Raw genomic sequence first — 23,826 nt, 5'->3', positions numbered from 1 at the left:
GAGCCACCACACCCAGCAGGGAAGTGATTTTTAAAAGAAGTTTAAGTCCAGCCCCTGTGCTTGTGTGATAGGGAGGGGACCCATCACTTTCCACTCTCCTCTAGTGAACTAATCAGGATACTATAATGTGTTGAAAACTCATATTGCTATATATTAAAAGTCTTTCATCCTTATATAGTCAGAAAAAAATTAAGAGCAATCACTTAGAGGATAAGGGCAGAAATATAATATTGCTTGACATACTGGCTACCTAAGTTGAAAAAGAACCCCACAAATATTCAAAACTAAATTGCTGCAAAACTGCAAAATGAGGGCATTAGAGACCAGTGATTGGTTTTTATTCATGTTTTAATTTTCAGTGCTTTGCCTGGTACCTACCATATGGTAGGTTTTTAGTGTTTGTTTTGTTGATGATCAAATAAATTAATTAAGTGAGAAAATAACTTTTTTCCAAGCTTGGGCAGGTACTGAGAATTAAGAAAGGGACAGTTAAAAATTATATCCGTCAAGTACACTGATGAAACTTAACCTAATGGTTTTGGGCCTTTTGGAAAACCTGTTTATGTTACACTAGGCAAATGTTACAAATGTTTACATCTTTCAAATAAAAGACTCAGATTCTATAAAAGGAAAAGAAACGCAGATAATGAGCTGCAAAGACAGTAAAGGCGAATGGACGTTGTTTATATCTATTAACAAAGTGGCTTCTGTAGGCCTTTCATTTCCTCCTATTGCCTGATGGGAGTCAGCAAATCCTTATGTGCTGTTTGGCTATTGGGAAGTTTACACATTTTTTTCAATAAATAGGCAGTCGCACGAGCAGGAATGTAATTCCCCCTCTCCATCCAGAGCTTCAACCATGCCCTGAGCAGTTTGCAGTCACATGCCAGTGACCGGCTATCTGCTGGTTGTTGAACCTATTCCGTAAAAGAGAAAACAGATGTCTGCTCTTACTGCCAAGTCCCCGTTCTTGCATTTTAGGAACCATTCCACACTCACGGGGAGGTTTTTGTTAATTTCTTTCGGATGATGACTGAGTGCTTTATGCTGTGCAAGACTTCCAAGCCTGGCTTTTCTACTCACGTGAACGTTAGTAGCTGTTTATCCCTCTGACGGCCAATGTGGGATCTAGTTTTCTGCTTGTTATGGAAACCCTTGAACCCCTTCCATGCCCAGGGACAAAGGAGGCCCATTGACCCCATTTTTATGTTTGGTCACCTATAATTGAAAGAATAAGTATTTTTTTCAGACAGCATTGTAAATAATAACCCAGTTATGGTTGTCACTGATTTTAAAGATACTAAACTATCCTCATTTCAAGAACCACCACCAGTTATTGCATGTATTGTATGTCCTGTTCACAGTGAATGTGTGGTTATAAGAATGCATGGACAACAACTAAAAAGAAAGTAAAATTTAAAAAGAAAAAAAAAACACCCATGAAAAGAAGGGATTAGGAAAAAAATAATTCATGGACACTTTGTTATTTTGTGGCATGTGCTGCCAGCTGGGAGTTTCTCCCCCCTGCCTTTTTTTTTTAAATTCAACTTTGTGGGCACTGTTTGCAGGATATGTTGACCATTTGAAAAGAAACATAAATAACATTAGCGCTAAAGGTCATCCCAAATGAAATTAGGTTTCTAACTGACAGGGTCCTTGCTATTGAAAACAAGTGCATTAACATCATAGGAAATACTTTCCTGCATTAGTCTACTCTATTTCATTATATCAAAGAGTGGTTTAAGAGCCCAGTTCTTTCTGAGATTCTGCTTTATAGCATTTTTTAATATTATTTCCTCATCGGTAAACTTTCAAGTTGAATCAAGACTTTAAAGCATGGCTGGGTGCAGTGGCTCATGCCTGTAATCCCAGCACTTTGGGAGGCCGAGGTGGGCGGATCACGAGGTCAGGAGATCAAGACCATCCTGGCTAACATGGTGAAACCCCATCTCTACTAAAAATACGAAAAATTAGCCAGGCGTGGTGACGGGTGCCTGTAGTCCCAGCTACTCAGAAGGCTGAGGTAGGAGAATGGCGTGAACTGTCTGCAGTTATAATACAATGATAAGTATTTCTGTATCTATAGAAAAGGTACAGTAAAAATATGGTATAAAAGATAAAAATGGTGCACCCTTATAGGGCCCTTATCATGACTGGAGCTTAGAGGACTGGAAGTAGCTGTGGGTGAGTCAGTGAGTGTGTGATCAGTGAATGGGAAGTCCTAAGACCTTACACTGCTATAGACTTTATAAACACTGTACACTTAGACTACATTAAATTTATTTTTAAAAATTTCTTTCTGGCAAGGCGCGGTGGCTCACACCTTTAATCCCAGCACTTTTGGAGGCCAAGGTGGGTGGATCGATCACAAGGTCATGAGATCGAGACCATCCTGGCCAACATAGTGAAACTCCATCTCTACTAAAAATACAAAAATTAGCTGGGCATGGTGGCGCACGCGTGTAGTCCCAGCTACTTGGGAGGCTGAGGCAGGAGAATCGCTTGAACCCGGGAGGTGGAGGTTACAGTGAGCTGAGATCATGCCACTGCACTCCAGCCTGGCATAGAGTGAGACTCCATCTCAAAAAAAGAAAAATTTTTTTTCTTCATTAATGAATTAGCTTATTGTAACTTTTTTACTTTATAAACCTTTAACTTTTTGACTTTTGTAATATTTAGCTTAAAACATATACATTGTGCAGCTGTACAAAAGTATTTTCTTTATACCTTTATTCTATACGCATTTTTCTATTTTAAAATTTATTATTTATTACCTTCTAAATTTTTATAAAAAATGAAGACACTAACACACACATTAGCCAGGGCTACACAGGGTCAGGATCATCAAGACATCACCAGGTGATAGGAAGTTTTCATCTCTGTTACAGGACCACCATCATACATGCCATCCGCCATTAACTGAAATGTCATTATGCAACTCATGTGCATGATATCACAAGATAAGCATGGCTTATCTTCCTGGAGTGTCAGTGTTACTTACTGGTATTAGGTCAAAAACATTGTTTCTCCATTAAAATAAACTTAGATAGGAAGTAGATTGCAAAATTTACATGACTTTTTTTTTAAAGATAAAACACAAGACTTCAAGAACATTTTGCAGCTCTGGCAAGGCTATCTTGCCTTTTGCCTATAGATACATAATTATTCTCCTTTCTTTCAGCACTGCTTAAGTAGGAAAGTTGAAGTAGTAGTGACTGACAAAGTAAAATCAAACCCCTTAGATAGCCTTTTGCAAGCTTCTTGACTTCTGCTTGATCTTCAGGTCCCAAGTCAATGCCATGTCCTCTGAACAAAGTATTTCCTCCCCCATCTACTCTTGAGTTCAGCTTTTCCAAGAGTCTAAAATTTGCCCTACCCAGAATTAACTATTTTATATGGCCTTGTGATTTCTTGTTTTCGTTAAATTAGCTGTTTTTACTATTGGTGATCATGACTCAAAAGTAGTATGAACTTTGCTATGGAGCAGAGGATGGGAATTTGGGCAGATCCCTATTGGACTGTAGATGACTTGGTCCAGAATCCTTCATGTATCTCTAAATTGAATTATTAGCAGTTTTAGTCTCCTGCGCAATAGTGTGCCTAAAATGGACTCCTAAAAATAACAGTGGAGGAGAGGTCAGTTATTTTTAGAAACACGGTAAACAAATGAGAGTTGTGGTTCCATGAGGGCATCCTCTCCAACTCAATAGTGCCATTTCCAGATCTGCTAAGAAGGGCTTGGTGGGATCATGTCTGGTCTGCACAGATTGTCCAAGCTTCAGACACTGTTTTCAAGCATCCAAGGTGACTTTGGTGTTCTGAGGTTCTGAGTACTTTAAAAGGACTTGAGCAAAGAAAGTAGCTAATAAAAATAGGTGTGTTAACATAAATATCTCACCTTCTGTTGGAAATAATGGACAACACTCTGTTCTGTTTTAGCAACAGGAACAAGATCCTACCAACCTGTACATTTCTAATTTGCCACTCTCCATGGATGAGCAAGAACTAGAAAATATGCTCAAACCATTTGGACAAGTTATTTCTACAAGGATACTACGTGATTCCAGTGGTACAAGCCGTGGTGTTGGCTTTGCTAGGTAAGCCTTGTGCCCTGTCTTTATTATGTCAACAACAATAGCTTTGCCTAGTTATCTTGGAAAACTAAAAATGACCAAGAAGAGAGAGTTTCAGCTGGGGTTATGGGAGCAGTTGCACCATGAACTTAAATTATGTGTAAATACCAGACTGCATTTTTCCAGATCTTTTGCAAGTTCATTAGAATTCATGAAGCTGAGCACACTAAATATTTGGATCCTCATGGAAAGGAACTATCACATGAGCAAAAGTTCTGAACGTGTGTGTGTCCTTAGCTCAGGATGCTTCTAACTTTTTAAAAATAACAGTCTCCTGAATTCAGTAGATAAATCAGTATGTTTTTTTCTTATTCGATGGAAATTTGATTCATCAGTAAAGTAAATGGGTTAGGTTTTAAAATGAAATATGTAAAACATTCAGAAAAGTAAGACAAGGACATGATACCTGTGTAACCACCACACAGATATGACAAATACTAACATTTTATAATTTCTGTTTCAGATATTTTTTTTTAAAGAAATAAATCTAGGCCAAGCATAGTGGCTTATGCCTGTAATCCCAGCACTTTGGGAGGCCAGGCGGGCAGAGTTCGAAACCAACCTGGCCAACGTGGTGAAACCCTGTCTCTACTAAAAATACAAAAATTAACTGGGCATGGTGGCAGGCGCCTGTAATCCCAGCTACTTGGGAGGCTGAGACATTAGAATCACTTGAACCTAGGGGATGGAGATTGCAGTGAGCTGAGATCATGCCACTGCACTCCAGCCTGGGCAACAGAGCGAGACTTAGTCTTAAAACAAGAAAGAAAGAAAATCTTCTAGGGGCTGCATGCAGTGGCTCACACCTATAAACCCAGCACTTGGGGAGGCCAAGGCGAAAGGATTGCTTGAGCCCAAGAGTTTGAGACCAGCCTAGGCAACAGAGCGAGACCCTTTCTCTACAAAAAGTTTAAAAATTAGCCAGGCATGGTGGCGCATGCCTATAGTCCCAGCTGCATGGGAAGCTGAGGCAGAAGGATTGCTTGAGCCCAGAATTTGGAGGATACAGTGAGCCATGATCATGCCACTGCACTCCAGCCTGGGTGACAGACGTCTCTCTCAAAAAAAAAAAAAAAAAAAAAAAGTCTAGTCATAACTAAAGTGCCCTCTACTCCTTCCGTCTAATTTTTATCTTTTTCTCCCCAGAAAAAAAGAAAAACACTTCAGAGTAGTGGTTATTTTGGTTTCTGATGGAAAAATACTAAATAGAAAGCTCTTTGATTTTTATCAAAATTCTAATCCAAAGCTGATTTTTATATGATGCATTAATTAGAAATTTATTAATACGGTTCAATAACAAATAATGTGTACATATTTTAAAGTATTGACTTTGATTTTGTAGGAAGAATTTCTGAGAGTTTACTTTTATACACAAATGACAATCACATCTTACCTCAGACCTGTGATATATCAACAACAAAGCATTATTATTACATGTTGTTTTATATATTAGAAAATTGAACCAAAAAGGGAACTTTTCCATTGTTACCTAACTGCCAAATAATGAAGCAGGGGCTAGAATTTGGTTCATCTGGATTTTTAGTTCATTGCTCTTCCTGTCAGGCCAGATAACTTTATCATAAAACTAAAATATCCTACTAGTAGTAAGTCACCAAGGCCAGCATCTCCAGCGTATGATGCACTGGCTAAAATGACGCAAGTGAGTCACTGAATAGCTTAGCATCATTTTGTCACTACTGTGGGTGTTCTGAAAACAGATCAAGTTGTATCATTTCTGTATCCAAAGACAGAAATCAATTAAATTACATTGTTTTTTGAAACTATCACTGCTTGTTAAAACTAAGATGTAACTCTCTGAGTAGTCCAGGTGTATAGAGTGTTTTTAGTAGATTATTCAGTGTTTCTTCTATTAAAGAAAGATAATTTGAAGTAATTTAAGTTCCCAGCAATGTTTCTCAGATACTTTCATCCACCTGTAGGTATAGAGTAAGTTGTAAAGTTAGCCTCCAACCTTTACTCCTCCAAAGCCAAGGCGAAAAGGTATATAGTTGACTTCACTAAATTTAATTTTAAACCTGAAGCAAATGTAAGAAGCATGTAAGGCGCACCCTCTCATTGATACTGGCTGTTATCATGACTTTTTAGTCTGTCACTTTGTGAATTTGTAAAAGCAAAGACAATTTTAAAATGACTAGTATTTTAGCAAGTAGAAAATACCCTAGTATTTTAAACTGTTATTTCTTCAATTCAGTATTATGGCTAACAAAGCTATTGTGTATTGATTTTTCAGTTTTACAACAATTAGAATAAAATTATACATTTGATATACTTGATCTTAAACACTCAATATAATTGATTCTTGCTTTGCTTCAGAATATACTCTGTTGTTATCAGTTATCATTTTACTATAGAAGTACAAAAATAGCAGTTAGATAAAAGGTAGAATAGACCCTTTATCATATTCACATTTTTACTAGCTTTCATTTGTATCCAAAAAACCTATAAGAATGTTTATGCATGCACAGAACAAGAGGAAAGCTAAGAGACCTTTAAATATTTATGTATTCTATTTTTATTATAAATAGGATGGAATCAACAGAAAAATGCGAAGCTGTTATTGGTCATTTTAATGGAAAATTTATTAAGACACCACCAGGAGTTTCTGGTATGTTGTTTGTCTGAAACTTTATCAGTAGTCTTCTGTATGATGTATGTTTAACTTTAGCACATGATGACGTCAGTAGAACAAAAACCCCTCATTTTGCTCTTTAAGATGCATTTTGTTGGATTTACAAATAAGACTTAAAAATTCACCTCTCCCTAGGCATAGGCATTGGATGTTTAAATGTTAATGGAAGCAGTGGTAAGGAGCTGGCTTGTAAAGCATTGTGCAATTCACTCCTCTTTCGATGCAGCAGCCAGCTTCTAAACCACCTTATCACCATCCTCAGTGAACCTCCCTTCATTCGATCATATCCGTTGAGCAGTGTGTGGTACCTTTCTATCCCAGCAGTGCCTGGACCTCAGCTCCTATGGCCTTTGTGTCCACTCCACTTTAACCGCTTTCTCCCATGGTTTTACATTGTGTTGTCATTACCAAGAACACCACACTTCATGGGTTTTTCATTCTAATGTCACACTTACTCTAACTCCCACAAACCCTGATCTGAAATACAAAGGGATCCTTCTCTTTTCACTTCATTCTCCTTTACCTGTTTCTCTTTCCTACTAAATCTGGTCTCCATTTTTGAGTGTTAAAATCATTTCTTAAGTGGCATTCTCCTGTTCTTGCACCCCATCCCTTGGTCACACTATCACGGCAGAATACTGAACCTGGATTAATCCTGCCATAATTCACCCACACCACTCTTGTTATATCCATGCAGGCAAAGATTGGCACTACCACAAATTAAATGTCTTCAGTTTGATCAATTGCTCAGCACCACCAGTCCTCACTCGGCTTCGTTACCCTTCCCTAACAGCAGTTCTCAATTTCCCCAGCCTGCTCAGTCCCCTACCTAACCCCCTCCCTAACTCACAAGTGGATGACTTCACTTCCTACTTGATGAATAAAATTGAAATCACCAGGTAGAAGTTCCGTCAGCTTCCTGCTCTCTCCCAGCAAGGGGACCTACACCCACATCCAGTCTTACCAGTCTCCTTTCTTAAAGTCTCATGGACAAGGGTTTCAAAGCTGTCCTTGAGATCCCATCTCATTGGGACATTGCTCTGCCAGTCATTGCCTCACTCTCCTATAATTTCAGTTTCTGTCTTTTGCTTTTGTTAATTTTTTTTTCAGCAAAGCCAAGAAATTTGAATTTCAGTTACTGAAATAACAGATATCTAGCAAGACTAATTGGCGAGGAAATGGGGGGAAATGTGCAAACAAGTAACACTAGGAACGAAACTTGTGAACGTTAACTACAATAGACATTTTTAATCACAGGATTCAGTGAACAAAAACTGAACTACTTCTTGCCAAAAATATTCAAGAAGATAGCCATTTGTATTTGAAATCACTTAAGTCTTTGCAATCTAGAAACTAAACTAAGCACCCTGGTTTTTTATAGCACCTTCTCATGTCAACATTTTAAAGTGTAGTCTTCACTTCCTTACTTCCCATTTATGCCTCAGTTCTCTCCAATCTGACATTTCCTGGTGTGTGGTTGAAACTCCTCTTGGTAAACTTGCAGTATTAGTTTGCTAGACAACCATAACAAAGTACCACAAGCTGAGTAGCTTAAACCATAGAAATGTAGTGTCTGAGAGTTCTGGAGGCCAGAAGCCCAAGATCAAGATGTCAGCAGGGTTGGTTCCTTCTATCCAGACACCCAAGCCAGGCAATGAGGGAAGGATCTGTTCCAGGCTTCTCTCCTTGGCTTGTAGATGACTGTCTTCTCCCCGAATCTCCTCACAGCACCTTCCCTCTTTGTCGTCTGTCTCGTGCCCAGATTTCCCTTTCTTAGGAAGACCGCAGCCGTATTGGATGAAAGCCTACCCCCTCGCCATGATCTTGCTTTAACTTTGATGACCCTGTCTCTAAGTAAGATCACATTCTGAGGACTGGGTGTTAGGACTCCACACAGTTCAACCTGTAACTCTTAATTCCTGATTACCCCATCTGGAGAATTTCCCCTCTTTTTATACTGTGTCTGTCTGCTGTATGTATTTGGGACTGCTGGCCCCTCACTCATCCATCAAATGCGTCCTCCTTTGACTTCTTTTACACCTGTCTCTGTTTTCTTCCCATCTTGTGTTAATCCTTCTCTTTTGTAAACTTGTTTCTTCTATTTGCTTTTAATTGTTAGTGTTGCCTTGAATTCCATTTTTGGCTCAGGATTCTGATAATTTCATCTACTCTCAAGGTTTTAACTATTACTTATATTCATAGTCACTGATTCTCGTTCATCTCTCATCCTGGCTGTTCCCCAGAGTTTCAGACTGCCTGACCTCAGTTACCTCATTCATCCTCTCCAGAACTACACTAGTCCCCCTTACCTCACTTCCCATCTAATTCAACTCTTCCTCCTGTTTTCCTACTCTCAGTTAGTAGAAAGAGTATCTACCCCAACATCCAAGCTAGAAACCCAGGACTGGACTCCCCTGCCTCCTCTGTCCTTTGTATCTCACATACAAATAATCATTCAAGTCCCTAAATTTTTCTTCCTGATTATTTCTAGAATCTACCTTCTCCGTCCCTTTCTCCTACCACTGCCTAGTTTAATTTCTGATCATCTCTCATCTGCACCATTGCATCAGCCCTATTTCTTCTTACCTCTCTAAGATATTCTCCCTGACTGTAGCCAGAGATAGATAAAATATATACCTATGTGTCACTTTATTGTTAAAAATCCACCCCCTCTCAGTTAGAAGGAAAGATCGAGGATTCTTGGAATGGCATGGAAGGCCAAAGGTGACAGGAGCCCTTGCCTACTTCTGCAGTCCTGTCTGCCTCCATCCTCCGCCTTCCTGCTTACCCTCCTCCAACATTGATACTGGAAGGTACAATATCAATGTTGTACCCTCCAAATGGTATTCCCAAGACAGCGTGCTGCATCATTTTTCTTGGCTTTCTCTCTCATGGTTTCCAATGGCCCGGATCCCTTTGGTTCCCTTTAGCCTGGCTGTCGCTTCCTCAGCCTTCAAGACTCTGTTCAGGGCTTGTCTCCTCCCTGCAAGGACCTCCTCTGACCCGGCTGGGTTATGCTCTGTCTGCAGATGATCACCTTGAGGACACCTCCTTGTAATGTGGCATTTAGCATGTTTACATGTGTCAGTCCAACTAAACTAGAAGCTCCTTGAAGGCAGAAACTCTATCTTCAGCTTTTTGTTTTCATGCCCACCACAACATTTGAGCCATACTATGCAAAAACAAATATTTGTTGGTTTTGAATAAATTTTACTGCACTATAACACCAGGCCAATACTATGTTCTTAACAAGCTAGACTGTGGGGGGAAATTGAAATGTCTTCTGATCTGATTTGCATCCAGCCGCTAGCACACTGCCTGCCAGAAAGGAGAAAGTTTCAAAATTTGGAAACCACATCACCTTGCTTTGAGGGGGAAGTAATGAAATTGTTAAAATGGGGGAAAAGAAAAAAAGCCACATACACCCTCGTCTATCTTTTCTCCCCTGGAATTTTAGTCATCTTATGCTTAGCCGGCATAATACATCTGTAATTCCACTTCCCAATCTGTATCCCAGATCAGCAAGTCTTCACTGATCCTTAGGTCCACGTCAGCTAAAAGTCCCACTTTCCAGCTTCTGCCCAAGCATGCCCAAGGGTTAAAGTTGAGGTTTCACTTAGTGTCAGGTACAGGTCTTGAGAGGGAGCCGTTAACTGCTACCTTGGCCACCTGTTTGTGGGAGTCTCAAGTGGATTAGCCATATCAGCAAGATTTATCCCAAATATTCAGACTGGGAGAGCAGACACTGGCACTCATCTCTAAATGGGGGAGGAGTCTCTAAAGTGAGCACCTGCCACAGAATCCACAAGAATTAGAACAGAGTGCCCCATTTGCCAAAACACAGATTTTCGCTACTTTTTCTATGCAAAAATATGTACACACTAAAGTTAATAGATTCAGTGACTTGAACCTAATTAAATAACATAAAAAACAGGTCAGACCCATTCTTGAAAGCAAGCACAGAGGCTATATAGAATATTTATCCCAGTTTTTCATGTGAGAGACAAACCAAGAAACATTGAGGTGTTTTGAAGTTAGATTCATTCCAGCCAGAAGTCATTGAAGTGAGCATTTTCACCAAGGCTGTGCGTGTATAACTAGTGTTTAGTATTTATTCTGCTGTAGCTCCACTGTTTTATCTTTAGCTAGATGACCGATGATTACCATTAGAAATTCACTTTAATTTTCTGTATTCAGTTGCGTTTCATTTCATAGAAAAACTAACTTGTATGTGCAGTTCCACAGGCTACACCTGATCTTATAATACTAAAACCTGAGCGCACACTGCATCTGTGGCTGTATCTGAAGTTGAACTGCTTCCATGCACAAATTTGGAGCATAAAATATAAAACCTGGAAGTAATTATTTCAAGAAACTCAATCTAGTGGAAAAGCTTCCCTTTTTTTTTTTGTTTTTTAAGTTAGTATTGTTTTCCCATCAACATCAGTAGAGTTGGAAAAAAAAATGGAAAGAGAAAATAATGTTTTTAACTTTAGCCCAAGTAAAGACATAGGAGAAATTTTGTACGTGGGAGCCTTCTGTAAACCCTACCCTGTCAGCCTCCGGCATTGAGCACCTGAGCCCAGCTGGTGTTTTCTTGCTTCTACTGTGTCAGCCTTTGCATGAGCAGGGCCCCACACATTAGTCCCTTGAAGGGACTATTCCACCTACTTGTGACCACCTATTCATCCACCTACTTGTGACCTCTTTGCTTTCTTAACTCATTCTTGTGTGCAACAAGGAACGTTTGAGAAGGAAAAACATGTAGGCCACTTTTGTTTTGATGGTGTATCAGTCTAAGATAAGATCTTCCATGTTGAAGGAATGGTTTGCTAAATTAATAACAACAAAAGATCTTCAGTTCCTCGAGTAAAGTAGATCTCAGGTTGTCACAGATCAAGATTAGACATTCTCTTTTTTTCTCTAAAGAACTTCATGGTTTTGTCATTGGTGTTTTCTTTGAAGGGGGTTTGCAGACTATTGGTCATCCATTCAAGGGAAACAAAAGCCCTAGATTTCTAAACCACATGTAAATGACCGTAGCTAGTAGAAAGTGGTTTCTTCCAAGCTGTGCCAAGTTGCAAATGGAACATAAGAAACAGATGAGTTCCTTCTACATTGAGAGCATTACTGCAGGGGTACAGTTTTTCAGTCAAGCTGTTCTCTTTGTTCTGAATTAGCACTTAGTTTTGTGCCATTTTGAATGTGTAATGATCTTTTAGCGTATAAGTCTTGGTTGACAATTAGATTACATGTTCTTTGGGGGCAGGAGCCATGTTTTCTTTTTAATTTTGTGCTGGACTCAGGGAGCTTGTGCATCACCCTACCACCAGAAGTTACCAACGGGTTTCTAAGAGCATTTTTCATGGAGAGCTCCTCCCAAGAATCATTGCTATGTTGAGGGCCTTTTTGGATACCACCTTTTGCACAGGAGGTTAAATTGCCTTTAGGCATGAATTTTAAGTGTATAATGCCAGACTTGGAAGCACACTGTCATAGTGAATTCAGGTTTTCCCAAAAAACAAGTACTCAGTAGACTTGAAAACCCACAAAGAATGTGAAAGAGTTTTCAACTTCTCTGGATTTTCTTCCTTTCTTTTTTTTTTGTTTTTTTTTTTGTTTTTTGGTTTTTTTGTTTGTTTACATGGTGACTCCAGAATTCTTTTGAATACTAGTTTGTGTATTAGATACTGTTCTTTCTTCATATCCCCTGAATGGCTACATCATAACATCAGTTTCTCTGTGGAGGGCATATGATTATTATCAGGAGAACCAGATAAAAAACAAAAATATTGTCAGGCAGGGGTCAGTTGAATGAGCCTCCACTTGAATGTTTGCATAATGTAGTCTCATTGCTAGGTAGACATAACATTTCATAAATACGGTCAGAAGACGGTTTATTTAATGATGCAAGTTGTTTAGCTGGCATAAGCAGAATTATCTAGGATGATTCCTGTCAGAGTACTTGGATTCTTGCATGGCTGGCAGTTTGCCCATGACATTGGAGCCAAGTACAGAAAAGAAAACCACATTAGACACAATTCCCGAAAGATACTTTCTTAAAATGAACAAACTGAACAATGAACTCATCCTAACTGTGACACTCTTAAGGAAGTCTCTAGATGGCTAAGCAGGAGGAAGGCAGCTATGCACATGAGCTGTCACTTCTATACTGCCTGCCCTCCTGCCAACATATTCTTTCCATACCCAGGTGGCATGGCTGGGTCCCCTATGCCAGCCGTGTCCCACTCTGGCCTGGGGCATGGCACGTAATATAGCATATGGTTACAGTTTTGTAAAAATCTAATGTACCACATCACAATTTCTAGTGCGGTCTGCTTTCTGTAATGCTCTTTTAAAATCTTGTGATTTTGTGTCTGATGTCACTATATTTTAAAAGAGGCTTTATCTTATAGCAGATGTTTCTTTAAATGTATATTATAGTTTGTTGGGGGAAAAAAAATAATTGCTTATGTGGCTTTTCCTTCCGTCTTTCCCCACCCAGTCCTGCATTTTTTTCCTGAAATATTGGAGGTGGCTTGTTTGTAGTAAGTCACATTTACTTGGAAGGTCCCCATCCAGGGTAAAAGAACCCATGGCTTCTTCATGACACAGTCTAGGTGAATTCCATAGAGGTTTTCAACAACCACTTAATACTTGCTTGATAAAAAATTCCATTATGCAGAAATACTATGGTGGCAGTTTTCTACACAATGAATGTTAGAAACAGAGATGGGAAGTTTTAGTTATCTAGAACCAGTGTCCAAATTAGGAGACATGCCTCAGGCAAAAACACTGAAACACATGATCATGATTCAGTGCTTTGTCTAAAAATGCTCTCCTAGGACCTTCCTGGAAGAGAGTACAGTCTTTGAGAAGACTAATGCGTATGGCATGTGAGCTGGAACCATCCTAGAGCTGAGAACAGCTCTGGCGCCCTGACTGCCTGGACAAACGCCTCTCCCCCACCACCACCACCACCTCTCAAAGACAAAGGCTAACAGTGTGTTCAGTGCTGCAAGAGACAGTGTGATTTCCCATCTCTCTTTCTGAACCTCTCCATGACATTAATGGAGTGTGAATAAGTCCCTGTGTGCTAAGGGCAGGGAGTGCCTGTTAGATTCTCAGTGTTGCACTGTTATCATTCTGCCACATTGCTCACAGCTTCATCTTGTCACAGAGGAGCCCCAATGAAGTGCATATGTGTCTGCTGGCAGACTCCCTCCAAAGATTTCAGCTTGTTTTACATCTGCTTTCTGTGTTACTCTGACTTTTCCAATTGGTTATGTGTCCAGTGGGGCTTGAAAACCGCTCTTGCCCACATTTCATAACTCTGTGTGTATAGTGATGTTATGAGGGCATTGTTGTATGCCAGGTAGCAGAAAAGATAATGTTTAGAGGGAAAATTATGACTCTAGTAAAAGGCCTGGAGATTTTTCAGAGGTTTTTATTGCCCATTTTGTTCCCTTAATATTTCTCTTAAGCATTGTTACTCTGTAAAAACAGAAAATTTTGGTAGCTCTAGGACAAAAGAAATACTTGAAGACATGTGCAATGTCCCTGGTACCTTCAGGATGTGCAGTCACATCTCCCTCACCCAGTACATACAACAGAACTGGATCTGAACTCACACAGCATCATGAGCTGTACCTTTCAAGGGCTATACTCTTAAGAGGAATTGTCATGACAGCAAAAGCACTGGAACAGGCCTGGGTGGCCAGTGGGGCCAGGGCAGTCTTGCAGATCCAGAATTCAAATTCATTCCTACTGAGGAAGAGCAGACTAGTTTTTAAAAAGTGACAGGGGCCCACAACCTGAGATGTACCGGTGTTCTAGCCCCACGCCAGGCTTATGGTGAGGCTGCCTTCCAACAATTATCACCATCGATCACACCCAGCCTACAGCCAGCCTCACAAATCAGTGTTTTACACCCTTTCACTATCAGGTTCTGCCAGTGAGGAATGAATAGTGGAGTAAGATTTTATTAAAGCACAAGGCTCTTGGGTAGAAGTTGTAGGTGTTATTGTGTAACAGTTTTCTAAAAGGCATTCACCAGTAACTTTATCCTTAACTATAACTTCAGCATTTCTTCATTCTATGAGAAGCCAAGGCAGCAACTCTAGCCAGCTCCTTAAGTCTCTCAGAATCAAATCCCATGGATAACAAGCCAGTCCCCAAGTGCTTAGACCTTCTGAACCAGAAGTGTCCCTCTCCTGAGAATTTTTCTTAATTCGAAAACAAGAGGAGGAGCCATAATTCAAAACTTTGAGCTCCCCCTGTTGCCACAGTAGTAAGAACACTAGCTGTTCTAAACACTTGTTATGTTAACTATAACAATCTTTTGAAGTGGGCACTATTATCATCCCCATTTCAGAGATTATGAGACCACAGACATTGAATAACTTTCCTGGAGTCACTAGCTAGAGAATACAAAAGCAGAATTTTTAACCCTTGGAGACTAATTATGAGCCAGTTAGAATACTGGTTAGAATACCACCATACAGTACACCTACCACTATAGCAGTTGACACTGGAATTAAAAAAGATTAAGATCCACACACAGATGTTCCTGCGGTGTTAGTTACAATAATAAACTATGCAAATAAAATACTATGTCACCATTAAATAAGACAGGGAAGGACCCACAACATAAATGGTAGAAGGAAAGGACCTGTCATTGCAAATGTGAAAAATAAATGGCTCTACATAGACTTAGAAAAGTAGTAAATACAGAAAATTAAAATGTTTATTGGAGTCATGGGAGGTATGGAGTTTTTGTTTTGTATTTAACATGACTTTAATACTGTGAAATCATTGTTTTACTGATACACAACTCTTTGTTGATGGGTTGGGAAGTAAGGTGAAGGAGAATTTCAATAAGAAGAAGACTCAAACCCAGCAGGAGCAAAGCATGACTGTATATAATCAGGTAACATGATTGTAACATGACGATATTACAAATGTTACTCTCCTCAAACTGGGTTGAAGATAGAAATACTACCTAAGGCACAGGGGAGGAGGAGAAACCAAAACAGCCATGGGAGGAAGAATGTCCACAGAGAAAAGCTGTGGCTCTTCCTACTGGTTGAGTAGGTCAACAGAATTCAGTTAGAAAAGGAGAGGGCTAAAACAGGAAACGATGTTGTGCCCATAAAAAATAGATAATATTTATTGGATCCTTATTGAAATGTTTTAAAAGCAGCAGCTAGTTCGTTGCATTTTGTGAGTTGAGGAATGTTGAAAGTAGCCAACATTATCAGAAAGAAAGCTAATTACAGTTGCTGAGTGAACTAGTTTTCCACAGTGGATGGAGAAGCTTCTATCAAGGGCAGTTTACATTTTACAGTTTTTTGATTAGGATAAAATACAGCATAACTAGAAAGATAGAAGTTTGGAAGCGGCAGTTTCTCCAGCTGTTAACTGCTGTCAGCATCTGACAGGGAAAAGCATGGAGAAGACCTTCATTAGAACCTGCTGAGGAAAAGATCCATTCTGTTACAAACTCTAGAGAGCTCCAAGTCCTTCCAAGCTGTTTGATAAGTGAGGAGGACTTGCAGATCTCATCATGAGCTACAGTGCTTACTCAAAGCCGGCATTCTAGAAGTGATTTTTTAGTACAAATATCAAGGAAAGACATTGGAGCACAAATCACTGTATAGTTAAGTTTCAGAAGATCGGTAAGGAAAATACTCTGTGGAGATGGGCAGCAAGTCAGCCTGAGCCTTATGCATGGAGCTCACAGTCTCTTGGGAAGGATTGTTAGTACCACAAAATCAAGCTTGTGTAAGAGACCATCCCACTCTCAAAGCTCTGTTGAGAGCACTTTGGAGAATCCAGTAACATGATTACCTTCGATGGCTCTTAAGAGATGCCAGAAAATATTAGATCAGTGTTTGCATTGCAGTGTTGCCTGGGGCCTTTAACAAATGCTCAAGGTAACACTGCAGTTGTCAAGCTGTTGGAGATGCATGTTCCTGTTGGTTCTGATGAACAGGAAAATAACACTTTAGTTTTGGGTAATGAGAATGAGAATCCCTTTACAAACCCAAAAGATCACAACTAATTAAGGGGAAATTTAATCTAGAATGCTCTGCATATTTGGCAAAATCAGATGATTTAAGGGTAGGTTATATAATTTTTATAGTACTTTAATACAGGAATACATCTTAAATCACAAACCATTTGTCAGAATTGTTTGTAATCACTGCTTTACAGAATGAGGTAAAAAGTTGCTAATCTGGAAAAGTAATCATGCATATAGAAGATTGACAGTTACATATCAATTTTTACGTTAATTCGGCCAAACTTACCTATCACTAAAAGTCATATGACTAGTATTTATGGCGCTTCCTTTTCTGCATGTCAGTCTTCCAGTATCTCTCCCTTGTAAAAAACAATTGGAGTTCAGCTGAAAGGTCCGCTCTATAGAACAAGCTACCATCACGTAGGATCTCCTGATTCTTCAACCTGGAACCTGTATATTTGGTTCCATAAGGCAAACTAGGGACTACTGCTGGTTTGGTAGAAGCCACAGGAGATGCTGGCCAAATGAGGATCTGTCATTTTGTAACAAGCTCACACACACTTAAAAATAAGTGCGTCGTGACATCTGTGTGTTTTGTTTGTTTTTCCTACCCAAAAATCTAACTGAGATCACCTAACCCTTGCTCAACATCGTAAGACCACATATCAATTACAATAAATCAGGCCCTTTTGTCACCTAAACTACCTAAAAATTTCTTAAATCTTCATGTAATTTGCTTTCCTAGGGCACATGGACAATCTTTGTAATGAATAAAACATTAAGAACTTATAGGGAGAAGCTGTTTCTAATAATGTCATTCAAGTAAATAGAACAGCAGTTGTCAAAGAAGTGCAGCTGTTTCTGCATCAAAAGTATTTTGCTTCTGGATAGCATTTTTATTGAAAACAAATACCTCTAAAAACAATGCTGTGTTCCATAAATGACTAAATGGGTTTTCATGAGATTAGATACACTCTCTTCTCCATTAAACTGCAAGCCCCAAGGAGGCAAGGGCCCTATTTTATCTACCACTGTATCCCCAACTCTTGTGTACTTGGCACATAGTGGACACTGAGTTAAAATGTTGGTGGTTAAATAGACCAAAGAGAATTTAAAAGAGTTAGAATTGTATATTGCTTCACATGGAATATTGAGGTACTCCCATTTTCCTGAAACAAGCAGCCAGCAACTGTCTCAGAAATGTGTCATTTTTACTGGCTATAATTCTTAAAAAGCTTGTTTTCCTAAGATATGGAATGCCTGCCAGTATACAAACTGTTGTAACTGCTTCCCTTTTTGCTTTTGGAGGGGAAAAAATAGCTTAATGACAGCATAGAATCATGTAGTAAATATAATTTGTTTTTTGAAAGATGCAGCTATATCCTCTTCCATTTGTTTATTTTAAATGATCTATTTGCAAACATGTCATCACTGCCTTGATGTTTACCTCATTGTTATGCATTTTTAGCAGGCTTTATTGTCACCTGAGATTTATTTTTCTTTGACAGGCCAGAGTCTAGATGAAGGAAAATGTGTTAGAAACACCTTATCCACAGATAGGGACACTTGGTCATTCAGCACATGTTGAGGTTAGGCGGGCACCAGGGTCTGGCTGCTTACCTGCTTTTATTCACACCTGTCTGTTTAGGTGGCCTGCACTGAACTTCTAAAATGAGTCCAGCCTGAAAGAAATTATGCTAATGGAGAAGAACAGCCAGTTGGGATCACTTGCTGAGCCAAGTAACTTCTTTAAAAAAAAAAAAGTTAAATTTCAGTCTAGGACCTAGTTTTCATAAACTCTCTAGATAAAAGCACCTGTTTTCAGAGAAGACCCACTATGTGCCAGCACCACCGAATTTATTATAATCTTCTCTCTTGCTCTACGAGATTGTGTGGAGTCAACATCTTACAACCTCAAATGTCAGTGGATAAACCTCTCTAGATCTGGGCCAAGGCTTGCTGATAGTCTCACCAGACACCTAAGATTTTTGTTCCTGACTCTTCATACCCGTAGCCCAGTTGTCATTCAGAAGTGAGTTGGCATTCCAACCCATCCCTCCAGAGTGGTTCACACCAGGGAAAAAAGAAAGGAGTGCCAGGCAGCAGCCCAGATAGTTCACCAAGAAGGAGTTACAGTTGGGCTTTTTGTTTGGTTTTGTTTTGTTTTTTGGCAGAGAAGTGTTGAAAGACACTACTCCTTCCACCCTATCATTAGTGGGTGGGTAATCGTGAAATAAAATAAGAGATGAATTAGGATAATAAGAGGCACAGGAGAAAGGAGTAAATTTTCCACAAGTAATATTTTTCTCTTCATGGTTATTTAACTTTGAAACAGAACTTGAAAGTAGTAATCATGGTTCTACAGTAGACAAAGGACAGAATGTGGGAACCAGACAGGAAGGTGTGATTGCCTTTATTACCTTAACTAGAAACATGGAAAAATGCCCAACTTTCGGGAATACACTGCTATTTCCATTGCAGAAAAGCAAAGAAAAGGAAAAGTCACTGGTACCCTATTACGCTGTCTGTAGACTTTTTTTCTTTTTTTTTTTTTTAACTCTAATGAGTATATATCCTTGAAAATAGCCTCTACATCATCTGCTTTTCTGTGTTGGCCTCACGGATTCTGTAAGAAGGATTTATATAAATATATAGATATATAGTAATATATAAGTATATTGTAAGTAATATATACATATCTATATATAGTGATATATAGTAAAGCAGTACCCATTTGTATGATTAAAGACCACCTTTAAATAGAGTGGACAAGTATTTTTAGCTTTCTCACAATAGTCGTCTTCACTGACGTATCCCAAAAATGAACATGTGAGACCTATTTCTATTCATTCATTGATGCAACCAAGATGTAATAAGCAACTACAAAGTCCAGACACTTAGGCACTGGGGATACAGTGATAGACAAAACAGTGTTACTGCCCCCATGGGGCTTATCGTCTAGAAGGGGAAGCAGACACGAAACAAGTCACCATACTCACCAATTGTTACAAATTGTGAATAAAAATACGTGTGTGTGCAGTGTAGTGGCGGCTTGTTTTCTACTGGGAGAAGTGAAGGGTCCTTCTTAGGAATTATAATGGGAAGCTAAGGGACCATTTTAAGTTGGGAGAGGGGAGGATGGCACAATCCTATTGACATTTGAAGATTATTTTGGTGACAGTCCAGAGGTGGAATTGGAGAGGGCCCAAAACCAAAAGAAATGTGCCTGCTCTTAAATATGAAAGTGAATTGAAAGATTCCTTTGCTTCCTCAGAATAGTTCTTTAAATGTTCAGAAATAATAACTAGTGTGTTTTTCTGCACTATATTTTTTACCGTGGACAATTTTACAAAGGTCTAAGTGAACTACTTTTGCCTTAAAGTGTCGTTATGAACTTTCTTACAGCATGAACACTATTCCTATTTTTGTAATACATTTTGTCATCCACATACACATATTGTGGTTTCATTTTATTTTTCTCTGTTTACTTAGCCCCCACAGAACCTTTATTATGTAAGTTTGCTGATGGAGGACAGAAAAAGAGACAGAACCCAAACAAATACATCCCTAATGGAAGACCATGGCATAGAGAAGGAGAGGTGAGACTTGTAAGTCCTTTCTTGAAACTTTAGTGGGGGGGTGTGTGATCTTGAATGCCCACATGAAAAGTAACATAAAAAGGCATCTTGACTTGGCTGCACACTTCTGAAATAGGTGCCAGGATTAAATCTTCCTTTTGGTACATTATAATTCAAATGATGTCAAATTAAAATTCTCTTCATTATATATGGTGATAACAGAGTGATTCTGCAGATGGACCAATAGGTGGTGGAAACAGCTAGCTACATATGAAGTTTACCAGCTAGCTACATATGAAGTACAAGAGCATTCTAAATTGCCGTAAGAAAAACACAAGTGATTTGGGGGTTTTTTTTGGTTTTTGGGTTTTTTTCAGAAACAGGGTCTCTAGGCTGGGCACGGTGGCTCACACCTGTAATCTCAGCACGTTGAAAGGCCAAGGCGGGCAGATCACCTGAGATCAGGAGTTAGAGATCAGCCTGGCCAACATGGTGAAACCCCATCTCTACTAAAAATACAAGACTTAGCTCTGCATGGTGGTGCATGCCTGTAATCCCAGCTACCCGGAAGGCGAGACAGGAGAATCGCTGGAACCTGGGAGAGAGGGGCTGCCGTGTTCCGAGGTAATGCTACTGCACTCATGCCTGGGCAACAGAGTGAGACTCCATCTCAAAAAAAAAAAAAAAAAAGGAAGAAACATGGTCTCCGTTGCCCAGGCTGGAGTCCAGTGGTATGGTCATAGCTGACTGCAACCTCAAACTCCTGTGCTCAAGCAGTCCTCCCACCTCAGCCTCCTGTGTAGCTGGGACCACAGGGACATGCCACCACTCCTGGCTAATTTTTTAATTTTTTTTTTTTTTTTTTTTTTGAGACAGAGTCTTGTTCTGTCACCAAGGCTGGATTGCAGTGGCACGATCTTGGCTCACTGCAAGCTCCGCCTCCTGGGTTCACGCCATTCTCCTGCCTCAGCCTTCCGAGTAGCTGGGACTACAGGCGCCTGCCATCACACCCGGCTAATTTTTTGTATTTTTAGTATGAGACGGGGTTTCACCATTTTAGTCAGGATGGTCTTGGTGTCCTGGCCTCGTGATCCACCCACCTCGGCCTTCCAAAGTGCTGGGATTACAGGTGTGAGCCACCGTGCTCGGCCTAATTTTTAAAATTTTTTTTAGAGATAGGATCTAACTATGTTGCCCAGGCTGGCATGGTTTTCTAGAGGGGTTTCTTATGTTATGGTTTATTAGAGGGGTTTATATTTATAATATTTAGAAGTTATCCTAAATAATAATATGAATATGTATATATAAATAGTACATTTATCATTGAGTTGAGGTTTTTTTAACCTCTCTTTTGAATAGTTTTCTTTTTTAATTAAAACCCTCAATTTCCTAATAAAATGTTGGACTTCCATTTCCATCTGTTGACTTTCCATGAATTATTATTTTAAAACAATAATACATTGATCCAAGAATGTCTAGGGAAAATGTTCTAGAATCTGCACTGTCCAATAACAGCCACCAGCCCCAGGTGGCTCTCTGAGCACTTGAAATGTAGCTAGTATGCTAGAGAGATCGATTTTTCATGTAGTTTTAAATATCTGCGTGTGGCTCATGACTATCATATGGGACAGTACAGGTCCAGAGATTAATTATCATATTTATAGTTATTTTGACTAACAGAAACTCCCAATGTTAACAAATGCTATTAGACTCTAAGTACAAATTCCACCCCCAACTTTTTTTAAGAGACAGGGGTCTCCTTCTGTTGCCCAGGCTGGAGTGCAGTAATGTAATCATAGCTAACTACAGCCTCGAACTCCTGGGCTTCAAGGGATCTTCCCACCTCAGCATCCCCAGCAGCTGAGACTACAGGCACACACCACGACACCTGGCTAGAAATAGAATTTTTAATTCATGCCTTTCTAGATAAATGTTCATATTTCTTTCTCTTTCCCATAGGCTGGAATGACACTTACTTACGACCCAACTACAGCTGCTATACAGAACGGGTATGTCATTAAGATAAATCTATAATGGCTTGAGGGAAAATGAAAATGTGAAGGTGGAAAATATTAGACATTTGTTCCATGAATTATTCTATTTAAAGGATTACTTAATAAAGGCTTTTGTGTTTGTTCTAGATTTTATCCTTCACCATACAGTATTGCTACAAACCGAATGATCACTCAAACTTCTATTACACCCTATATTGCATCTCCTGTATCTGCCTACCAGGTTTGTACCTCTAGGATTCGTCAGCAGTATAACCACTTGTGGACCATGAATCTCTGCTACATTTTTATGTGTCTTAAAATTTTGAGCATTTATGAAATTTGAGTCAAATATTATGCAGCCCAATTTAGTATGAGCTGCTTTGTATTTGGCAGGGTGATTTATTATGTATAGGAGAATGTAAAGCAAAGGAAAATGGTTGTCAGTGGTCAGTCCTTGGAATCACAGCATTTTGGAATTGGAATGAACCCAAACACTTCCTTCACCAAGGAGCCCTGCTTTTGGACACCATGTTTCCCAAAAATGGAAAGTTAAGATAATTGCCATTAGATGTAATACAAAGTAGGTGTGTACCCTTGCTTTTGTTTATTCGTCAGCAGGAACTGATAAAAGAACAAGTAAACATGGTAATACACAAAGATGTGTCTCTAGTAGGTAGCATTAAGTGAGCAATGCAGCCGACATTTGAGGCAAAAATATAAAAGCAAAAAGGGGACTTCCTGTTTAGGTTATTACATGGGAGGCTTTACCTTAAAAGAAATTCCCAACTTAGAAACAAAAACTCTTGAAGTGCCTTGTATTTCAAGATTTGATTTGATTTGATTTGAATGCAAAGGTAGCTCCTGTCCGCCATGAAGCCAGTAGTGTACATGCATTTCTCCTCCTGTGTCAGAAAACCTCTAACAGGGTTACTGCCTGGGCCCAAGATAGGAACCTTATAATGGAGTTCAGTTGCAGACATGTGGGAGTAGAGTTTCCTTTTGTTGACCGTCAGGGTCCTGTGTGACTAAATATTTGTGTATTATTGATTTTAAAACAATTAGATGTTGTAGTCCTAATTTCTGGGGTTAGGGGACTACAATATGTAATCTAATAGTTGTGTTATTTTAACTTCTATAAGCCTCAGTTTCCTCATCTTTAAAATGGGGATAATAATAGTTTCTATCTCATAGTCTTGAGAGAATTATAAAAACCAAATGAGACTGTATAAAGAGCCCAGCCGAGGACCTCGCATATCATTATCACTCAGTTAATGTTAGCTATGATTATTATTAATATGCAGGATTAGGTGGCTGATAATAAGGGTGTATTAGTTATACTTTTAAATAATGAATTGGCCAAAATAAGCAATGTCATATAACTAATTCTGTCTAAAAACATAAAAATGGTTTTGAATAATGGAAGTAATTAGGTGCACTAAAACTGAAG

At 39.2% G+C, this 23,826-nt stretch overlaps 1 protein-coding gene across 7 annotated transcripts in view; it reads left to right on the top strand.

Annotated features, from left to right (window-relative positions):
• RBMS1 (RNA binding motif single stranded interacting protein 1) overlaps positions 1-23,826 on the top strand; it is a 215,031-nt gene that overhangs the window by 179,822 nt on the left and 11,383 nt on the right. For 4 of the 7 annotated variants that reach the window (XM_025404166.1, XM_025404162.1, XM_025404168.1 and 1 more), the window contains 5 exons: positions 3,940-4,097; positions 6,680-6,759; positions 20,300-20,415; positions 22,345-22,394; positions 22,527-22,620. In XM_025404166.1, coding sequence (XP_025259951.1) covers positions 3,940-4,097; positions 6,680-6,759; positions 20,300-20,415; positions 22,345-22,394; positions 22,527-22,620 — 498 coding nt within the window. The remainder of the gene's footprint in view (positions 1-3,939; positions 4,098-6,679; positions 6,760-20,299; positions 20,416-22,344; positions 22,395-22,526; positions 22,621-23,826) is intronic. The other 3 variants (XM_025404167.1, XM_025404169.1, XM_025404163.1) reach the window with 1 other exon arrangement.

Source organism: Theropithecus gelada, chromosome 12 (genome assembly GCF_003255815.1).
Source record: "Theropithecus gelada isolate Dixy chromosome 12, Tgel_1.0, whole genome shotgun sequence".
NCBI lineage: Eukaryota > Metazoa > Chordata > Mammalia > Primates > Cercopithecidae > Theropithecus > Theropithecus gelada.
This window is presented reverse-complemented; position numbering and strand designations above follow the sequence as displayed.